General features: G+C 50.0%; 2 protein-coding genes across 2 annotated transcripts; one reads left to right on the top strand and one right to left on the bottom strand.

Annotated features, from left to right (window-relative positions):
- The first annotated feature begins 88 nt into the window (after window positions 1-88).
- On the top strand, window positions 89-6,805 carry EI90DRAFT_3068161 (clathrin heavy chain 1). The gene is made up of 23 exons (XM_039061075.1): window positions 89-274; window positions 385-550; window positions 644-1,092; window positions 1,149-1,631; window positions 1,685-1,885; window positions 1,941-2,450; window positions 2,501-2,572; window positions 2,622-3,368; window positions 3,422-3,646; window positions 3,702-4,049; window positions 4,085-4,157; window positions 4,212-4,587; window positions 4,639-4,690; window positions 4,807-4,935; window positions 4,986-5,040; window positions 5,092-5,138; window positions 5,193-5,264; window positions 5,322-5,420; window positions 5,537-5,695; window positions 5,751-5,927; window positions 5,984-6,262; window positions 6,319-6,513; window positions 6,566-6,805. The coding sequence occupies exons 1-23, from the start codon at window positions 191-193 to the stop codon at window positions 6,578-6,580; spliced, it is 5,013 nt and encodes a 1,670-aa protein (XP_038913345.1). The 5' UTR covers window positions 89-190; the 3' UTR covers window positions 6,581-6,805.
- On the bottom strand, window positions 6,607-8,246 carry EI90DRAFT_2998658 (Aldo/keto reductase). The gene is made up of 8 exons (XM_039056269.1): window positions 7,940-8,246; window positions 7,859-7,877; window positions 7,687-7,775; window positions 7,505-7,633; window positions 7,244-7,435; window positions 6,972-7,192; window positions 6,862-6,914; window positions 6,607-6,805 (listed from the first exon to the last, which is right to left on the bottom strand). Exons 1-8 carry the CDS (start codon window positions 7,976-7,978, stop codon window positions 6,738-6,740), a joined length of 810 nt encoding a protein of 269 aa, XP_038913344.1. The 5' UTR covers window positions 7,979-8,246; the 3' UTR covers window positions 6,607-6,737.
- Window positions 8,247-17,262: the final 9,016 nt, after the last annotated feature.

Genomic DNA, 17,262 nt, shown 5'->3' with positions numbered 1-17,262 from the left:
TGGTATCGAAAGCTGGGGTGAACGACCAACAATTCAAGCAACATCTAGGCGCTCAAGGGTCTCAATTTATTTCAGTTCACGGGAACTCCCGCCATATTCACCGCTGGAAGAAATACGTGTTGCTAACGAGAATCAACCCAACCCCCCCCACCCCCAAACCCAAACGTGGTGAACGTAGACACATTTCACAATGGATGTCTCGAGACCCATTGCATTCGCCGAACACCTCCAACTAACAGCACTTGGCATTCAGCCGGCGTCCATTAGTTTTCAAGTCAGTAGCTGTTCAATTTTTGCAAAATTTCCTTCATTTTGTTTGGACTTTTGGAGTATCAGTAGATACTGACTTCACGCGGCGTTGCAACCGGCTTCTTCCTTGGGTAGAATCTGACTCTTGAGTCTGACCACTTTATCTGTGTGCGAGAGAAAGTGGGAGAACAGGGACAAGTTGTTATCATCGACCTTGCTGACGCCAACAATGTCATGCGACGACCTATCACGGCTGAGTCGGCCATTATGCACCCCAAACAGAAAATAATTGCACTGAAAGGTTCGTACTCGCTCTTTCTGTCATTGTACAATTTTCACAGACATTCATCAAATTTTTGGCACTTCGTTGCTGTGCATTTTCATTCACATTCAGCACAACGTCAATTGCAAATTTTCAACATTGAGACAAAGTCCAAGGTCAAATCTCACCTAGCCACGGAAGATATTGTCTTTTGGAAGTGGGTTTCGGACACAACAATAGGTCTCGTTACTGAGACTTCGGTCCTCCACTGGTCCATTTCGGACGCGACCTCAGCACCCGTCAAGATTTTTGACCGTCACGCATCACTTGCTGGCTCCCAAATCATCAACTACCGTGTATCTGCTGATGACAAGTGGTGTGTTCTCATTGGTATTTCACCGAACTCGGCGGATCCGCAAATTTTCAAAGTCAAGGGCTCGATGCAGCTGTTTAGCCGAGACCGTGGCGTCAGCCAGCCGATAGATGGACATGCTGGTACCTTCGCTGAGATAAAGTTGGACGGTGCTCCGGCTCCTTACAAGCTGTTTACCTTTTCTGTTCGCACTCCGACAGGTGCTAAGGTATTGATACCTCATTAATTTCCTTCAGAATCAACCATCTTACACTACACCTTCAGCTTCAAATTGCTGAAATTGATCACCAAGCTGCAAACCCTGTCTTTACCAAGAAGGCTGTTGAGGTTTTCTTCCCTCCAGAAGCCCAGAACGACTTCCCTGTTGCCATGCAAGTATCCAAGAAGCATGGTATCATTTTCCTTGTCACCAAATACGGTTTCATTCACCTATATGATCTCGAAACTGGCACATGCGTCTACATGAACCGTATCAGCGGCGAAACTGTCTTCGTTACTGCAGAACATGAGGCCACTAACGGTATTATCGGGGTTAATAAGAAGGGCCAGGTGTTGAGTGTGAGCGTTGACGAGCAGACCGTCATCCCTTACATTCTTACCGTTCTGAACAACACCGAGCTGGCGGTCAAATTAGCTAGCCGGGCAAATTTACCTGGTGCTGACGAGCTGTACGTTAAGCAGTATCAGCAGCTTTTCGCTTCCGGCCAATATAGTGAAGCTGCCAAGATTGCGGCCAACTCGCCAAGAGTGAGCGATAATTCGACACTCTTATGTTGTCACGCGCTGACAATTGCTCTCAGGGCATTCTTCGTACACCGCAAACCATAGAGCAATTCAAGCAAGTTCCTGTTCAACCAGGCACTCTTTCGCCCATACTTCAGTATTTTGGTATTTTACTCGAGAAGGGTGAGCTTAACAAGCATGAGTCACTTGAATTGGCGCGCCCTGTTCTTGCCCAGGGCCGTAAGCAACTGCTTGAGAAATGGCTCAAAGAGAATAAGGTAACAACTCCTCATCCAGCGTGAGCATAGAGGTTGACCACATAAATTGCTCCAGCTTGAATGCACAGAAGAACTTGGCGACATTGTTCGCTTACACGACATGACCCTCGCTCTCTCGGTATATCTTCGCGCCAACGTCCCCAATAAGGTCGTCGCATGCTTCGCCGAGACGGGCCAATACGACAAGATTCTATTGTACGCGAAGAAAGTCGGCTACCACCCTGATTATGCCGCGCTTCTTCAGCACATTATGCGAGCGAACCCTGAGAAGGGTGCCGAGTTTGCAGCCCAGCTCGTAAACGATGAGAATGGGCCCCTTGTAGATATCGAACGCGTCGTAGACATCTTCATGTCACAGAACCTTATTCAACCCGCCACGTCCTTCCTCCTCGACGCCCTCAAAGATAATAAGCCTGAGCAGGGTCATCTTCAGACTCGTCTCCTCGAGATGAATTTAGTTCATGCTCCACAGGTGGCGGATGCTATTCTCGGAAATGAGATGCTCAGCCATTACGACCGACCACGTATTGCCAACTTGTGCGAGAAGGCCGGCTTATTGCAGCGTGTATGCGATTCTCAAAGTTGGACTATTTTTCACTGATCAAGATTCCGCAGGCTCTCGAACATTACGAGGATCTGGCCGATATCAAGCGTGTCATCGTTCACGCTAAGATTCTCAGTTCGGATGTATGTCATCTCTTTTTCTGTATGATCTAGCTGTTGACTCCATCCTCAGTGGGTTGTCAATTACTTTAGTCGACTCACCACCGATCAGTCGTTTGCTTGTATGAACGAGATGCTTCGGATCAATATGCGCGAAAACCTTCAGGTGGTGGTTCAGATCGCAACCAAGTATTCCGACATTCTTGGTCCAGTCAAACTCATCGAGTTATTCGAGTCGTATAAGAGCTTCGAGGGGCTATATTACTACCTTGGCTCGGTCGTAAATCTCAGTCAAGACTCCGAGGTTCACTTCAAGTACATCCAGGCCGCTACTCGGACGGGCCAGATCCGCGAGGTTGAACGGATCTGCCGTGAGAGCAATTACTACAATCCAGAAAAAGTCAAGAATTTCCTCAAGGAGGCGAAACTTTCCGATCAACTCCCACTTATCATCGTCTGCGATCGCTTCGACTTTGTGCACGATCTTGTTCTTTATCTTTATCAAAATGGATTGGTCAAGTTTATCGAGGTTTATGTTCAGCGCGTCAACGCGGCCCGCACGCCTCAGGTTGTGGGTGGCCTCCTGGACGTTGACTGCGACGAAGCAACTATCAAAAGCCTTCTCGCCTCCGTTATCGGGATTTTCCCCATCGATGAGCTCGTCGAGGAAGTTGAGAAACGTAATCGCCTCAAGCTTATTCAGCCTTGGGTTGAGTCGCGCATCGCCAGTGGACAACAAGATCCGCCGCTGTACAACGCGTTAGCGAAGATTTATATCGACAGCAACAACAACCCCGAAGCTTTCCTTAAGGAAAATAATGTGCGTGCTTGATGTCTTGATTACCTTCTTGCGCACTCACCAAGGAAATCCAGTTATACGAGCCCTTGGTTGTTGGTAAATACTGCGAGGCCCGTGATCCGTACCTTGCGTACATCGCCTATGCAAAAGGCTTCTGTGATGAGGAGCTCATCGGCATCACGAATGCTAATTCCATGTTCAAACATCAAGCTCGCTACTTGGTGAAGCGTTGTCGTCTCGAGCTTTGGGCTCAGGTACTCGTCCCCAGCAATGACCATCGTCGTCAGCTCATTGACCAGGTCCGTCATATCCGGTGCATCTGTTGATAAGTATTTAACACGCTCTTGAATCAAGGTTACCGCTGTCGCCATCCCCGAGGCCACTGATCCGGATGATGTGTCGGCGACTGTCAAGGCGTTCATGGCCGCCGATCTTCCCATCGAACTGATCGAGATGCTGGAGAAGATCGTCATTGAATCCTCACCTTTCAGCGAAAACAAGAACCTCCAAAATCTTTTACTCCTCACTGCCATCCGCTCCCATAGGGCTAAGGTGGATGGCTACATCCACAAACTCGCCAACTACGACCACTTGGATATCGCCCGCATTGCGACTGACAATGGTTTATACGAAGAAGCGTTTACCATTTATAAGAAGTATAATGAACATGCCCTGGCTATGAACATATTGGTAGAACATATCGTCAGTCTTGAGCGGGGGTAGATTATGCCAACAAGGTTGACCAACCTGCTGTCTGGGCGCGGCTCGCCAAGGCTCAGCTCGATGGATTGCGCATCAAGGATTCGATTGGTAAGTAGAAATCGTCCCCAGAATGCGATTTGTGCTTATCCGTGCGTCTGTCAGACTCGTACATCAAGGCTGGCGATCCCTCCAACTTCCTTGAGGTAATTGAGATCGCCAATCGTGCTGGCAAGCAAGACGACCTCGTCCGCTATCTCCAAATGGCGCGCAAAACTCTTCGTGAACCGAAGCTCGACACCGAGTTGGCGTATGCATATGCCAAGACGGATCGTCTCCATGACATGGAAGATTTCCTTGGCATGACGAATGTGGCCGACATTTTGGATGTCGGAGAGAAATGCTTCAACGATGAGCTTTACCAAGCTGCGAAATTATTGTTCAGCAGCATTTCGAACTGGGCTCGTTTGGCGACAACACTCATATATCTCGGTGAGTATCAGGCGGCAGTTGAAAGTGCTCGCAAGGCTGGCAACACAGAGTGAGTCACGTCAATACATATATCCTGTTTGGCTGTTAATTGTCGTCACAGGGTGTGGAAGCAAGTTCACAGAGCTTGTGTTGAGAAGACTGAGTTCCGTTTGGTATGCCAAAAAGCTTTGGTGTAGAGATTTTATACAAACTATACGTTGATAGGCACAAATTTGTGGCCTGAACATCATCGTGCACGCCGTACGTATTCTCGATCAACTTGTCAGAGGCATCGTTGCTCATCTGCCTACCATATCAGGAGGAATTGTCTGCTGTCCTGAAGCTCTACGAACATAATGGATATTTCAACGAAGTCCTGTCGCTGCTTGAAGGTGGTCTCAGTCTCGAGAGAGCACATGTATGATTTACTCGTTCACTCAATGGCTCCAATGCTGATATCTTGGATAGATGGGTATTTTCACAGAGCTAGCCATCCTATATTCTAAATATCGCCCAGAGAAATGTAGGTGTGGAGACTCGCCCGGATGGACGATTTACTCATAGCCTTGGCCAGTGATGGAGCATCTCAAACTCTTTGCCTCTCGGATCAACATCCCCAAGGTGAGCATCAATCATGGATTCTAATCGCATCTGATCCCTGAGAGCATTTCAAAGGCGATCAAGGCTGCGGAGAAAGCCCATTTGTGGCCCGAACTTGTGTTTTTATACGTCAAATATGATGAATTCGTGAGTGGAAACCCTCTACCCCACAACGTCTACTGCAACTATAATCATTTGCCGTAGGATAACGCTTGTTTGTCAATGATGGAGCGTGCAGCGGATGCTTGGGAACATAACCAGTTCAAAGAAGTCATCGTCAAAGTTGCAAACATCGAAATGTACGTGTTTCTTTGCAAAGTGCAATCGTAGTCATGATGCTGACCACGAACTTCTCTAGTTACTACCGCGTTAGTCAATGTACTTGTCCCATTCAGTCTCTCTACTGACGAGGTTTCCAGGCTCTCTCCTTTTATCTCGGAGAGCAACCCATGTTGCTCAATGACCTCCTCGGCGTTCTGATCCCTCGAATTGACCATTCCCGTGTTGTCCGCATGTTCAGCACCAAGGAGAATGACAATCTTCCCCTCATCAAGCCTTACCTTATCTCCATTCAACACGTGAGTCGTTATACCGTGATACAGACGGTCCCTAATAAAAGGTTTTGCCATAAAGCTGAACATTGAAGCCGTCAATGAAGCCTACAACAACGTGCTGATAGAAGAGGAAGATTACGACACTCTCCGTGATTCGATAGACAGCTTTGACCGTTATGATTCCGTCGCCCTTGCTAAGAGGCTAGAGCAGCACGAGCTACTCGAGTTCAGAAGACTGGCGGCACATCTTTATAAGGTGATGGAGTTATGTTGGTCATGGCCAGTACTTCCGCTGATATGACACGCTTATAGAAAAACAAGCGATGGGATATATCGATTACATCGTCGAAGCAGGACAAACTTTTCAAAGATGCCATTATCACCGCAGCTGCGTCGGGCTCAACCGAGGTCGCCGAGGATCTATTGTCATATTTCGTTGACATCGGAAACAAGGAGTGCTTTGCCGCTATGCTTTACGTCTGCTTCAATTTGTTACGTCCTGACGTCGTTATGGACCTATCTTGGCAACATGGCCTCAACGACTTTTATATGCCCTATAAGGTTCAATCCGAACGTACCCTAAATGAGAAGGTCAGATACAGTCGTTTCTCCCAGATTGTCCTTCAAACTTAATGCTGCATTCACAGATAACTCAGCTCGAAAGAGAGGTCAAGGAGCGGACCAAGAGGGAAACCCAGAAGGAACAAGCGGAAGCTGAGATGCCGATAATTGCTCCTGGCGGGATTCTACGGATCACACAAGGTGGCGAGTTTGGCTCCAGTCTTGGTGCAGGTGTGACCCCTCTGTACGCTAACGGAACAGGGTTACCCTCACTCCCCACTGTATGTTTCATGATGACCTGTGCAGCACTTTAATTCTGACGTTGACTGATAGGGCTTCGGTTTCTAATTTCGATTATCTTTAACATTTCTCTTCCAGACTTGCATTTTACACTATCCCCCTTCATCATTTGCATGTAATATTCATACATTTACCGGGCCAAGTCTATGCTAGTGTACCCGTTTCACGTTTCTGTACTCCCAGCTTTGCCCTTACGTTTCATTTCTCATCGTCTGGAAGGATCAGAGAGACCAGCATTGTCAATCACCTCGATCTCCTCCTGAGTCAGGGCAGCTGCGCATTGGGTTTAGTGGCTGGGGTCTGAGCAGTGAGTCGGGGAATCTACTCACGAAGGTCGCCAGCTGCTAGGTACTCCTCGATTCGTTCTTGCTTCGATGTGGTCCTGTGAACGGGAGGTTGGAAATCATACACTTCGGGAAGCGTTGCACATTGCACCTACGTGACAATAACAGCATCCTTCGCCTTCACCCACTGAAACAAGACTTGCGTTGGCGTCGCTTTGAGCCTTTCGGAGGGACCCTCTAGGGCCTTGGTGACTGGTCCATTGGGCCTTCTCGTAATCGGGTATAGCGAGCAATAAGCTTCTATGACAATGTTGTGCGTGGCTGCATACGCTACTACGGGCGCCTCGTAAGCGAGATTGTATGGATGAAACTCTATCTATCAACACATTTGTGAGATTTCCATAATGGGATTTAGGGTTGTGCGCACTTGGTTAACAGCAGGTACAGTTGTGGAGGACGCCGCTATCACTTGGAGGTGAGAGACTGTAGCGTTCGAGACGCCGATGGACTTCGTGAGCCCAAGCCTCTTAGCCTCTTCCAACTCTTTCCAGGCTCCTACAACGTCAGGGATGTTTGACGGGTGGTGAATGAGATAGAGGTCTACATAGTTGAGACGGAGCTAATAATTGAAACGACGTCCCTGTTTAGGCTATGAAGTGGAAGTGATACGGCTTGAGAACCTGCCCACCTTCCTGAGGGATTCTTTAAGCCCATCCAACGGGGGACCTGTTTCGACCTTCGTGGTGATATACAATTTCTCTCTGGGTATCTTGGCTTTCGCCAAAGCTCTGCCTACAGATTCCTCGTTCCCATACACCTGTTTCATGCAGGCTCAGAAAAATCCGTGATGTTCGTGGAGAGTAGACGAACTTGAGCCGCATCAATGTGATAGATTCCATTGTTAAGAGCGAGCAGAACAGCCTCCTCAGCATCACGCCTGAATAAAGCTGTTCCTGTTCCTAAGACCAATCGAAGAATTGATTTCATTGTGAGTCAAATGTATGGAAGTACCGCAGGGTCGAATCGGATGCTCGATCCTTACCTACCGCAAGCTGTGGGACCTAGAATGATGTCCACCTTATCAGCTGCGATCATCGCCTAGCAATCCGAGAACTGAGTATACCTTAGTCCCGTCGTTCAGTGGGAGGGTAGAGAATGGCATTTCTGTGGCGGTTGTCCTCTGACAGATGAAGGTGAGCTGAGCCTATTTCTGTAATGTGACTAGCACAAAACGCCGTGGATCTTCCTAATACACCGACGCTAAACATTCTCTCTCAATTTGACTTATTAATCTCAGTTTAATCCCATTTCACGTGACTAATCAGGTGGATCCGCGCGCGCCTCAGAGGAGGCTGTCTTGTTCTGCACTGTCGCAGTGCGGATGGAACAAGACGGACGAAACCCTCCTCCGGGCCCAAACTTGGTCTCAGACCAGCTGCGGGAAGAGACAAGTTGCATCCGGGAGCGAGATAAATAGCGCACCTTATCCACTCCCCACCTGCCTGCGCAATCGTACTACAACGTCTAATGTTGAAATCTTGGTTTTCTTGGGAGTTATAGTGCGCTGTGGCCAACTCACAATGTGATGTTGAGCTAGCGGCGCTATATTTCCTTTCTTGGTATTCCTGCTACCAAAGTCAGTGCGCCATTGAGGCGACTGCTTATAAAAGCAGTGAACAATTTTTCACTTTCGTTTCCCTCAGTTCAACAACGATTGACTGAGGTGAGACTGCGCTTTTACCACACATTTATCTTGTCACTCATGTACCCTCATGTGCCCTAGCGTAAAACGCTAGGTAATTAGTTCCAATCTAATCAGTTCAACAACGATTGACTGAGCGTAAAACGCTAGCGTAAATCGCTAACATCCTAATAGGTTACGAGCCTAGTTCACTCAGAACTCACCCATGTCGCAGACTACCCCCTCCACTTCTCAGCCAGCCCCTGCCCCCACCACTACAGACAATACCCGTTTCCCCATAACTATTCTAGACGCCGATGGTAAAACTTACTCCAACTGGGCATCAAGGATGCGCGGTGTCTTGAAGATAAACCGGATCTGGGATGTCGTAGAAGATGTGTCAAAAGGCGGCACTGAAAGGCCCCCGGACACTGATCCGACCTTAGCTGACTGGCTCGACAAAGATGAGAGAGCGTTCACCTACTTGAGGTGCTATGTTAGCGACTCCTGCTTGTCCATGATGAGGAACAAACCTACTGCGCGTGCTGCCTGGAAAGCCCTCTCTGACCGATTTGTCGGAAAGGACGAACAAGACATGCACATGCTTCACTCTTCCCTCTTCCAATTTCACTTTGACGACTCTAAACCACTGGGTCCCCAATTCCAAGAAGTGGAAGACACGCGCCTCAAGGTCACCTCCTTAGGTCTCGAAATTGGAGACAAAAGCTACCTCTCTGCCCTCATCTCCGCCACCCCCGAATCCTACCACACCATCAAAAGCGTTGCCCTCATGCAAATGAAGAGGAACAACATCGATTCCGAAGGGTATATCGATTACGTCCTTTCGGAAGAGAAACTCCGTAATTCTGACCCAAAGACTATTGCCATGTTTGCTAACTCTGGCAAATCCAAACGCCGCAATGCAGGGAAGTCCAGTGGCTCCAAGTCTGACGCCGCCACCCCTAAATCGGTAGTCCGCTGCACTAACCCTAAATGCGGCAACTTGGGACATACGTTCGAACAATGTTGGTCGGAAGGTGGTGGGTCCGAGGGAAAGAAACCGAGGAGGCAGGGGAAACAAGGTCAGAGCTCAGGCGCTCCGAAAGAATCCGCGAAGACGGCAATAACATTTGTGGATGAGGAGAAAGCCTTGGTAACTGAAACGACGGAGGAAGTAGCAAACACACTCAACTTGCTAAACGCGGGGATTACTCCTGATCATCATGCTCGAACTGAGTGGGTGATTGACTCTGGTGCCACTTCTCACTTGTGTCGCAATCGCGACTGGTTTATATCCTATCGCCCTCTTGATGTCCCTAAAAAGGTCGTTTTGGGAGATAAGGATGTGATTTTAGCGCCGGGGATTGGACAGATAAGAGTAGAGTATGATGTCGGGAACTCACAGGAAACCCTCATAATCCGTAACGTCCTCTACTGCCCCAAAATTGCACACAACCTCCTTTCCGTTCTCCAACTAAACCAATCGGGTGCAGGTGCAGACTTCTGGGACCAAAAATGTCGAATTTTCGACTCCTCCAAGAAACTTGTCACCGTCGTGCCTGTGGAAAAGGGCCTCTACCGATGGCCAGTGAGAATCCCCTCCTTATCCACAGCCTTCATCACTTACCCCTATACCAACAACGCTAACGTCGCACGCACCATCACCGCTACTGCATCCCTCGACATCTGGCATGCCCGATTGGGGCACATCGCAAAAGATTCGATCTTGAGGATGATGCGGAGTGGAATGGTTAAGGGAATGGATGTTATAGGAGCAAACGACGCTGATCGATCAACTTACTGTCCCGAATGCGAAGCCGCATCTCATCACCGAAACCCCATTCCTTCCGAAACACAAACCCGCTCCGACCAAGTACTTGGTCGTGTATTCTCTGATGTTTGCGAACTGCAAACAGTATCGAGTGAAGGCTACAAATACTTCATTACTTTCGTCGATGACTTCAGTCGGTACCTCACCGTATATCATAAGTTAAAGATTCTCAGGACAGATGGCGGCGGCGAGTACTTCTCTTCCGATTTCTCCAACTATCTCAAATCCCTCGGCATCCTTCACGAAAAGACCAACCCTCGAACGCCTCAGGAAAACGGTGTAGCGGAAAGAGTCAACAGAACCCTTGTGTCAATGAGTGTCGCGATGCTGAAAAGCGTCGAATCCAAAATTGGACGTACCTCTTGGCCATACGCTATCCAACACGCCACGTTCGTAAAGAACGTTTCTCCTCATGCGGCGCTCCCCAACGACATCTCCCCCCACGAAAGGTACACAGGCAACAAGCCAAATGTATCGATGCTACGTACCTTCGGGTGCAATGCAACCCTCCATATCCATCGCGACCTCCGACGCAAACTTGACGATCGCTCTAAACCCGGCATCCACCTTGGATTAGCTCGGGGCAAGAAGGCATTTCTTATTTGGGATCCAAAGGCTCGAAAGTTGCACGAGTCGAGAGATGTCCATTTCTTCGAGAGCGACGAGGAGAACTCGGAACGCGTAACGATCGAGGTCGAGTCTCACAACTCCCCGACACACGTAATCGTTCCAGCGGATGAAGATGGAGAGTCGGGAGAAAGAGATGATGATGATGGAGGAGATCTAGAAGAAGGAGAGGAAGATAATGGAGGGACGTCGGAAGTAGGAGAAGCAGAGAATGAAAACTCACCCCCGCTCCAACTTGAACCTGTAGTCCAGGACTCCCTACCCCGCCGCTCAACCAGAATCCGCCACGCGCCCATTCCAGACGACGACCCCCGATATGAGAGATCTTCTTATAATCGGACTCAACCTTCCACTGATTCAGTGAATGTCGCTTGGGCAATGACGGCGAGCATCAAAATACCACGAACGTACAGCGAGGCGATGGATCGTCCTGACGCGGACTCATGGTTAGGGGCGTGTACCGACGAATTAAATGCGCTAAAGGAAACAGGTACTTACCTTCCTGTGCGCAGAGACGAAGTCGATCCCCACAACGTCGTCGGGAGTAAGTGGGTGTTTGCTTTGAAGAAAGGGGCCGATGGTGAAATAGAGCGGTATAAGGCGAGAATAGTGGCGAAGGGATTTAGCCAAATCTACGCGGTAGACTATGAGGAGACGTTCGCACCTGTGGTCAAATGGTCGTCGATCCGAATCCTCCTCGCGTTAGGTGCCCGTCTCGATCTTGAAATACATCAAATGGATGTGAAGACCGCGTTCCTCAACGGGGAATTGGAGCATGAGATTTTTATGCAGCCGCCTCCTGGCTCAGCAGACTATGGGAGGAGAGACATCGTATGGAAATTGGAGAAGAGTCTGTACGGCCTTAAACAGGCCTCTCGAGCGTGGTACAAGAAAGCCAAAGTCGAACTGAACAAACTCGGCTTCTCCCGCTCGAATTCAGATCACGCCGTTTTCATTCTTTCCCAACGCGCTCATTTTTGCATCGTCGCTCTTTATGTCGATGACTTAATGATCCTTTCCAACCACCTTCCCCTTCTTCGAAAGAAGAAGAAGCAGCTAATGTCCACATTTAAGATGAAGGACTTGGGGGAAATTCATTGGTTCCTTGGACTGGAAATCACGCGCGAGCGCCAAAGGCGCTTAATTTTTGTCTCTCAATCTCGCTACATATCCGAGGTTGTCGATCGCTTTGGATTTAGCACCTCTCGTACAGTCTCGACTCCTATGATGCCGAATCTCAAACTCACTCGCCACGAAAGCTCTGACCCTGACATCAACGCTCGCGAATACCAATCCCGAATTGGTTCGGTAATGTACGCGATGCTAGGAACTCGACCAGACATCAGCTTCGCCATCACCATACTCAGCCAATATTCTTCCAATCCAGGAGAAGGGCATTGGGCCGCTATCAATCGTCTACTACGCTACCTCAATGCTACGAAACATTTCAAATTGGTCTACGACGGTAATTCGAAGTCTAGCGACAAGACTGGCTATTCCGATTCGGATTGGGCTGGAGATCCGAGAGATTCTCGATCTATTTCTGGATTCGTTTTTACCATGGCCGGAGCAGCGGTAAGCTGGAGTTCAAAGAAACAGACGTCGGTGGCGCTCTCGAGTACCGAAGGCGAGTATATGGCTGTTACCCATGCAACTAAAGAAGCGCTCTGGATTCAACAGTTTCTACGCGACCTTAACTTCCCTCCTTCCGACCCAACCACCCTCCTTGTCGACAATCAAGGCGCTATCGCGCTTGCCACCAATCCCGCATTTCACGCACGAACGAAACATATTGGCGTCCGACATCACTTTATTCGCGATCAAGTAGAAGATCACACGATTTCTTTACAATACATCCCTACCGATGATCAAGTAGCCGACGTATTGACGAAGGCTCTCGCGTACGCCAAACATTCGAAGTTTAGAACAGCGATGGGACTGTGTGAGTAGCCACATCGAGTGGGTGTGTTGAAATCTTGGTTTTCTTGGGAGTTATAGTGCGCTGTGGCCAACTCACAATGTGATGTTGAGCTAGCGGCGCTATATTTCCTTTCTTGGTATTCCTGCTACCAAAGTCAGTGCGCCATTGAGGCGACTGCTTATAAAAGCAGTGAACAATTTTTCACTTTCGTTTCCCTCAGTTCAACAACGATTGACTGAGGTGAGACTGCGCTTTTACCACACATTTATCTTGTCACTCATGTACCCTCATGTGCCCTAGCGTAAAACGCTAGGTAATTAGTTCCAATCTAATCAGTTCAACAACGATTGACTGAGCGTAAAACGCTAGCGTAAATCGCTAACATCCTAATATCTAACTGGTAAGTTAACGGTAGTGCGATGAGGCTTCTAACCGTGTGTGCTGGCCCCGCTCCTCAGGCCTGCACACGGTTATCCCTGCTCTCGCTATCCACTAAACGCGCGCTTACTCTTACTTTCATAGTTCTTAACTGAATCTCCGCGCTTATCTAATCGAACTCGATCATCTATCGATCAACTACGCTTACATCTTATGTCGCATCATGCAGCTCAATCCCGCGGCGATACGTTCCAGTCACTGCTCGAGGCCGCGAGTACGGTCGAGCAGCTCGATGAAGTCGTCAGGCGATACAATGCCAACCAGATCCCACTTAGAGAGGCGTACGCCACCCTCTCCGAAGCCGTCGCTGCGGATCAGTCCCTTGACGAGGAGCAGCGCAGGGAAACGCTCGTCCGATACGGCGACGAACTGGAACAGTCAGCAGAGGCAAGGATCCGAGCTCGAGCACGAGGGGACCGTGACCTCGATGGAGGTATCGCCCGACAACAGACCTCGGCCCAGCAGGATGGGACTGTCCAATCGAACCCTAATGTCACGACTCGGACTACCTCTCAAGTCGGACAACCCACCAATCAAGCCAGTTCTGGACGGCTCTGTGGAAACGAGGTTTTCAAACGAGTTGCCGACGAAGAAAGTGACCATCGTGCCGAGTATGCGTGGAACTGGAAATTCGGGAACGGAGGACCACCTTGGGATGCCAGCGAGGAGGCCATGCTCACCAACGCCGAGAAGACACAACTCCTCAAGAACGCGTACAACACCAACGTCAAACGTGCCGTCCGAAGTCTCATCTGTCAGGGCGGTCAACCTGAATTCCCACCATACCTCTGGAAGGACATCCTTGGGGACCGACTCGTCGACTTCGGACACTTGGTCGAAGATAGGCGCTCCCATGCCATCCGATATGAAGACTCCGTTGACCTCGGGAATGGGGTTCAAATCTCGACTGGGTCGAGTAGCTGGAGCAAGACCAAACTGGCAAACGAATCACAATGGACGGAGGCGTGGGACAAATATGTCGCTGCGGTTGTATGGGCATACCCCCACCGTGGTCCGGAGCTCCATGAGTACCACCGTCACATCGTCAAGCGTTTCAGCAGAAACCGGAATGTCGCCCTCAACATCGAATACGACCAGGCTGCAAGGAAGTTCTTCCAGGAAACCCACCGAGCATTCTCCGACATTAATGCGCTCAACGAAATCATCCACGACATCTACCTCGGGGGAGGAGACAGAGATACCCGGGGAGAAGGTAAGCCTGGAAAGTCGGCTGGAGAAGCAGGGAGCGACAAGGCGACCGGAGCTGGGGAGAATGTCACCAAAAAACGAAAGCGTGGCAACAATGATTACCCGATCTGCCGAGAATTCAACAAAACGGATGGATGTCGACGCTCCGAATGTCGCTACCTCCACAAGTGTGGATCTTGTGGATCCAGTGCCCATGCCGAGCCAAAGTGTCCACAGCAAAAGGAGAAGACAACCACAGGATCTCAATGAGGCCGAGGAGAAGAGCAAACGACCAAGATACATGAGGTTCGTGTTCGGTCAGCATGATATTGGTCAGACACCATCGGCATCGTACACTGAGAGTGCTCAACCTGTCCCGAGCGTCCCTCAAAGTGATTATAGATATCAAGACATCACTATGACTATCAAGGACAACCCGAGCCTGTTCAAAATCGTTACCCCTATCAACGTTGACCGTTTCGAAGTCCTCCTGAAATCACACCCGAATCGTGATCTCGTCAGATCTGTATGTGATGGACTGCGGACTGGGTTCTGGCCCTTTGCAGATGTTGAGGACCCGAAGAGCGTACCGGTAGGAATCGTAGTGTGAGGTCTTTGGGGTTGCTCAGCACACAAAGCCGTAAGTGATACAAGATGATGTATTTTACGGTGGTGTGTAAGCGGTTACCCGGAGGTTCCCGCTTGTCCACGTGACTATATCTATCTAGTTTACATGTGACTCGGGGTTCGGGGCTATTGCCCTGACATTCTCCCCCCTTGCGTTGCATATGCGACGCATACAAAGTTGATAGTGAATAAAAACAGAATTTTGATAGTTGGTTTACATTGAGTTTGGAATTATCAATGAGTGTTTCTGTTGTCGCCACTTTAAAGTGGGCGATTTTGTACATGTTGGTGAAAGGAAGAGAAGGGGTTTGAATGAGTGTGGGCCGTTACTTTGAAGTGAACGGCGATACATTGGTATCGCAGGGAGAGAAGAAAGAAGTGGTGGAGTTTGTCGAAAATGGATTTCGACCCAAAGGTTGTATTTCTTTGGTGTTCCTCACTTGTTCTGTGAGGGTTCGTGTGTAAGTGGTGTTTACACACGAGCGGTGGTGGGTGTGGGTCTTTTGGCGGAGTGGAGATTTCCGCAATTGTTACTTGCGGTTCCTCGCATACAGTATTGTGTGCGGGGCCTCGAGTTGGGGGGGGTGTTTTCACGGGCGCCTCGATGGCGTATTACCGTGTCACTCTCCTTTCTCTCAAGGGTGGATTCATTGCCCCGGAGGAGGGTTTTCCTCCGGGTTGTTCATCTGGACATCCGATTGCTGCGTCGGATGCGATGACGTAGCCTGGGCTACATTGTCGGGCTGTGGGCTCGACGAAGTGGGTGCTCCCTGGGTGGGAGCGGGTTGTTGTGTTCCTGAGCTGCTTGGCTCAGGTGTAGAGTACGGTAGGTTTACCGTTCTTCCCGTGGGGAAGGATGGTCGTTGGGCTGGTTGTCCAGCTCGGAGACTTGCGTCTCTTTCCCGGTATTTGGAAGCTTTCGCTTCCCGCTCCGTCATTCTTGCGGCACGTTCCTCAGGAGTCCTGAGTGGTTTGAACTGGGACTTTAAGTAGGCAGCTTTGCCTAGACTTTCCCAGGAGATTTTTCCCTTGTTCTCCGGGGAATTATATTCCTCCGCGAGTCTTGCGATGCTCGGGAGTCCCAAGAAGTATTTCTCGGTTTCCTTCGCTTTTTCGCGAAGGGTTCTGTGTACCTTGCCGCTTTTGAAGGCGGCTTCAGCCTGTTCGTACCAGTGTACGAATTCTTTCCCACTCACGCTTGTCCACCAAGCGTATGCGGCGTCATGCGCCGCTTCTGACCCCACTATTCTCCTCATGGGGAAGTTGGGGTCGATTGTTATGTCGACTGGAGCTTCGACTTTGCCGAACTCGTTGAGTTCGGCGGTCTCGTATAGCATGTGGACACTTCCCTGCAGGGTGGCTTGCCCATAGGGTGCTGAGGTACTCAGTGGCCCGCCGCCTCTGGCAGTGGTCCCCGTTTTAGGGTCTGCTGTCGGTTGCCTACCACTCTCCCTCTTCCCCTCGACATGGGTTTGCCCCTCTGAGGGCGGGCCTTTATGCAACCCGGACAGGGTCGCCTGCCCATGGGGTGGCGGGATAGTCGGTGCCCCACCCCTTGATGCGCTAGTCCCCATTTGGGGTCGCGCCTCATGAGGCCCGGAACCGTATCCCCTCCCCCTGACCTGGGAGGCCCCCGTCATGATGGGTTTGGCAGCGAGGTCTGCCAGTGCGCGTGCCTCTCTGAGCTCGCGTTTCAGTAATTCGATCTCCCTTTTTTGGAGATCGACTTCTCTCTCTGCGTCTTTCAGAGAGTCAAAGATGCCCTCAGCATCTCTTCGTGCTCTATTGTATTCGCGCCTCCAGTGGGCACAATGGTCGCAGGCGTCTTCTGACGCCCTCGAGTTATTAGACCATGCCCACTTGGACGGTCTGGACGAGGAGCCGCTGTCGCTCCCTCGTCTCCCTCCTACGAGGGACTTCATTTCTTTCAGCTCCTCACGGAGTTGACCTGTCTGAGCAGCTACTGCTGACGCGATGGCTGATTCCCAGCCTGCATTTGGCTGGGGCGTTGTTGGACCTGGGCCGAATTGGCTAAACCAGGGGTTGATCTGGCCAGGGAAGTTCCCTGGGGAGTATGCCTGGGGCTGCAGCAGCAAATGCTGCCCCTGGAATGGCGCTTGTTGCGCCATCGGT

This window comes from Cantharellus anzutake (genome assembly GCF_015039405.1).
Source record: "Cantharellus anzutake strain C23 chromosome Unknown EI90scaffold_42, whole genome shotgun sequence".
Taxonomy (NCBI): domain Eukaryota; kingdom Fungi; phylum Basidiomycota; class Agaricomycetes; order Cantharellales; family Hydnaceae; genus Cantharellus; species Cantharellus anzutake.
This window is presented reverse-complemented; position numbering and strand designations above follow the sequence as displayed.

What these genes read in the sequence shown, in the direction of transcription:
- EI90DRAFT_3068161 (XM_039061075.1), top strand. Translation starts at nt 191, where the DNA reads ATGGATGTCTCGAGACCCATTGCATTCGCCGAACACCTCCAACTAACA. An exon ending in CGGCGTCCATTAGTTTTCAA is followed by an intron (nt 275 to 384) that starts GTCAGTAGCTGT and finishes TTCCTTGGGTAG; the next exon opens with AATCTGACTCTTGAGTCTGA. An exon ending in ACGTCAAATATGATGAATTC is followed by an intron (nt 5,265 to 5,321) that starts GTGAGTGGAAAC and finishes CATTTGCCGTAG; the next exon opens with GATAACGCTTGTTTGTCAAT.
- EI90DRAFT_2998658 (XM_039056269.1), bottom strand. Translation starts at nt 7,978, where the DNA reads ATGCCATTCTCTACCCTCCCACTGAACGACGGGACTAAG. An exon ending in ATCACATTGATGCGGCTCAA is followed by an intron (nt 7,634 to 7,686) that starts GTTCGTCTACTC and finishes TGCATGAAACAG; the next exon opens with GTGTATGGGAACGAGGAATC. An exon ending in CCTAGCAGCTGGCGACCTTC is followed by an intron (nt 6,806 to 6,861) that starts GTGAGTAGATTC and finishes CCCAATGCGCAG; the next exon opens with CTGCCCTGACTCAGGAGGAG.